Raw genomic sequence first — 3,857 nt, forward strand, 5'->3', positions numbered from 1 at the left:
ACTCTTAACACAGTACCAGGTGCAAGACACATGCTCTTCAAAATCTAATTTTGGAGGCCTTTTTATTTAGGCTTCTAGGTGAAAAACCTATTTCCCATACTATGAGCTCACCTTTCCTTGCTGGTCCTTCCTCAGATGGTTGAGCTGGAGCTACTTTTCCCCCACCACTAGAAGGAAAACAGGTAATCACATTCATCAGTTGTTTCAGAGAGAAAACAGCCAAGAAACTTATAATCATCTTCCAAATGCAGTAGGTAAGCTTTACAGAAAACAAAATCATACTCAATGTTATGGAACACGGGAAAGCAAGCAATGAAAGCAGTAATTTGAACACTAAATGCCATATGCTTTCTAATCATCACATCATGCAAGATTAGTATTGCTATTTTCTTTTCTTCTGGAGTCTTAACTCTGTTGCCCAAGCTGGAGTGCAATGGCACATCTTGGCTCACTGCAACCTCCACCTCCCGGGCTCAAGCCTCTGACTTATATTTGCAGATTTGTGTGGCACTAGTACTCCCATCATAGCTGATTTCAAGCTACCAAAGTGATGTCAACTGGCTATCAAAACTCCAGAAAATGGAACTAGGTCTTATGAGCCAATTCCAGCACACTAAGAGACTAAAGCCAGCATAACTTGTAAGGTGCTATACAATGCTGGCATCCTGTAGGGCATCTTCTGTCATTGCATCACAGTATTTTAGAATCTGCACAGCTAACCAACTACTGTTTCCAAGCTGACTCACCTTGTAGGGGATTGCTGCTCTGTGTCTGAGCTCTGAGATCGAGCTGGAGGGTTAGAACTTCGCTTCACCCAAGCATTCTCCTTTGGTGGAGGGGCTGGCATTACCTTTAGGGGCTGATCAGGTTTGGGAGGTTTAGAAGTTGGAGAGTGACAATCTTCCTCCTTATTGAGTGTTTCATTTTCTAGAGACTTCTCACTCTCTCTCCTTCGTGCATCTGTGAAGCCAGAGTGAAAAGATCAAATTATCAGGCTGCAGATGCTCATGCATCTACCAGGATCTCAACAGTGTAGAAAATGGTCCACATCCAAGTTTTGGCTCCCAAAGATGGATTTATCCCTAAACCAGTGGTTTACAAGTATTTCCAGAACAATGTCTTACTGATGCACAGAGAAATAGGAAAAATAATGACCACGTATACAACTTAAGGGACACCCAGCCATCTGACCTTTTTAGGAATGAGTATCCTTGACAGCCTTTCTGCATTCTCAATGTTAAAGTGTCTTGACCTGGAGAATGTACATATGTGAAGAGGACCTATGATGAAATCCCAAACTGTAGTAACCACTGCTCAACTTCAACTTAAAACTCAACACACATGGACTATGATGCAATCACATTTATGAAAAACAGCCTACTGGCTGGGTGCAGTGGCTCATGCCCGTAATCTTAGAACACTGGGAGGCTGTGGGGGTGGGGGGAATTGTTTCAGCCTAGGAGTTTCAGACCAGCCTGGACAACATGGTGAAACCCCAGCTCTACACAAAATAGAAAAATTAGCCGAGTGTGGCATGTGCCTGTAGTCCTAGCTACTAGGGATGATGAGGTGAGCTGTGATCGTATTGCTGCACTCCAGCCTGGCTGACAAGAGTGAGACCCCATGTCAAAAAACAAAACAACAACCTACATATGTGTGTTTTTTAAAAAAGGTAATACGTGTCTTCTCAAAACAAGGAGCCTCCTTTGGGAGGCTGAGGCAGGACTGCTTGAAGCCAGGAGTTTGAGACCAGCCTGGGGAGTGTAGTGAGACCCCCATCTCTAAAAAAATTTTTTTAATTTAGCCAGATATGGTTGCATGCACCCATCGTTCACAGCTACTTGGGATACTGGGGCAAGAGGATTGCTTGAGGCCAGGAGTTGAAGGCTGCAGTGAGCTATGATTGCACCACTGCACTCCAGCCTGGGTGAGAATGAGACCCTGTCTTAAAAATAAAAAACTAGGCCGGGAGCGGTGGCTCATGCCTGTAATCCCAGCACTTTGGGAGGCCAGAGCATGAGGCCAAGAGATGGAGACAATCCTGGCCAACATGGCGAAACCTCATCTTTACTAAAAATACAAAAAATTAGCTGAGCATGGTGGCGCTCACCTGTAATCCCAGCTACTCAGGAGGCTGAGACAGGAGAACTGCTTGAACCAGGGAGTGAGAAGTTGCAGTGAGCCAAAATTGTGCCACTGCACTCCAGCCTGGTGACAGAGCAAAACTCCGTCTCAATAAACAAACAAATAAATAAATAAAAGAAATGCAAGTACAAATCAATTTAGAGGTGGGAGAAAAGACCTTAAAAAACATCATAGTGGCTGGCACTTTAAGAGGCTGAGAGCAGCCTGGGCAACATGGGGAAACCATCTCTATAAAAATTTAACTGGGTATAGGCCGGGCGCGGTGACTCATGCCTGTAATCCCAGCACTTTGGGAGGCCGACGCGGGCAGATCATGAGGTCAGGAGATCGAGACCATCCTGGCTAACACGGTGAAACTCCGTCTCTACTAAAAACACAAAAAATTAGCTGTACGTAGTGGCGGGCGCCTGTAGTTCCAGCTACTTGGGAGGCTGAGGCAGGAGAATGGCATGAATCCGGGAGGCAGAGCTTGCAGTGAGCCGAGATCGTGCCACTGCACTCCACCCTGGGAGACAGAGCAAGATTCCATCTCAAAAATAAATATACAAATAAATAAATAAAATTTAGCCGGTGTAGTGGTGCATGCCTACAGTCCCAGCTACTAGGGAGGCTGAGGTGGGAGGATCACTTGAGTCCAGGAGGTGAGGCTGCAGTGAGCCATCATAATGCCACTGCACTCCAGCCTGTGTGACAGAGTAAGACCCTATCTCAAAACAAAACAAAAAAAACCACATCATGGTAAGGGAAGGAGGTATTATAATTGAACCACTGAGGTTTCTAAAACACTAAAAGTGCTTGATCAACCAGTAATAACACTGCTTGAGAACACTGCTCTGGTGATAACATCAAAAAACGTTGGTCTTGGGACAGCTCATATGAAACTCCAAGCCTTTGACTGTTCTGAATAGACAACATTCTAAGATGTCACAACATAAAATGAAAATACACCAAAAAAAAAAAAAAAAAAAAAAAAAGGACATAAAATGAAGAGACAAGCCTAACAGTCAAGTATCCGCTTCAGTGGTAGATTATTAAGCAGATCATCTAGGTCTACTCTGGTACCCATTCCTCAAATTCTTTGGAGCAGAAGACATGAAACTCCAGTCGGCCCATGCAACTCATATAAAGAGAGTTCATGACTGAATTTAAATACTGCAAAGTCTCTGCATAATTTGGTTATGGATAGTTTATGGAAAACAGCAATAACACAATACCCACCCTGGTCTGACTTACTTCTGCCAGATGTGGCGGAGGTCCCAGTCTGTGATGACTCACTTCCCGTCCTCGACCGTTCCCGTTCCTGAGTTTCTTCACTTCGCCAGCTTGGGTGTCTGTACGAGAGATTTCACAAAACACACATTATGCCTGGCTCAATGAAGGCCACCTTAGACCCATGCTGACCCCTCAAGAACCATCATTTATTAATATTCTACCACACTTGCTTCATCTATAGGTGTATGTGCATATAAATTTATCTTTCCCTCAAACTATTTGAAAGCTACAGACATTAAGACACACTTTGGCCCTAATTACTTCAGCAAGAATCAACTAATACGGTTAAGAACGCTATCCTACATAATCTACAATACTGCCCTTCTTTAACACGGTTCTACAAGCCACTCACTACCAAGCCTAGTTTTTCAGGGCAATTACTTATTATAGGAGGTCTCTAGCCTTTTAGATGCAATACCAGCTTTTTTTTTTTTTTTTTT

At 43.8% G+C, this 3,857-nt stretch overlaps 1 protein-coding gene across 1 annotated transcript in view; it reads right to left on the minus strand.

Annotated features, from left to right (window-relative positions):
- EIF4B (eukaryotic translation initiation factor 4B) overlaps nucleotides 1-3,857 on the minus strand; it is a 49,758-nt gene that overhangs the window by 2,396 nt on the left and 43,505 nt on the right. Inside the window, exons 10-12 of the mRNA XM_011964988.1 lie at nucleotides 3,379-3,476; nucleotides 747-960; nucleotides 112-167 (exon numbers count right to left, since the gene is read on the minus strand). Of these exons, the coding sequence (XP_011820378.1) occupies nucleotides 112-167; nucleotides 747-960; nucleotides 3,379-3,476 (368 nt within the window). The remainder of the gene's footprint in view (nucleotides 1-111; nucleotides 168-746; nucleotides 961-3,378; nucleotides 3,477-3,857) is intronic.

Source organism: Mandrillus leucophaeus, unplaced genomic scaffold, assembly GCF_000951045.1.
Source record: "Mandrillus leucophaeus isolate KB7577 unplaced genomic scaffold, Mleu.le_1.0 Scaffold118, whole genome shotgun sequence".
Classification (NCBI taxonomy): domain Eukaryota; kingdom Metazoa; phylum Chordata; class Mammalia; order Primates; family Cercopithecidae; genus Mandrillus; species Mandrillus leucophaeus.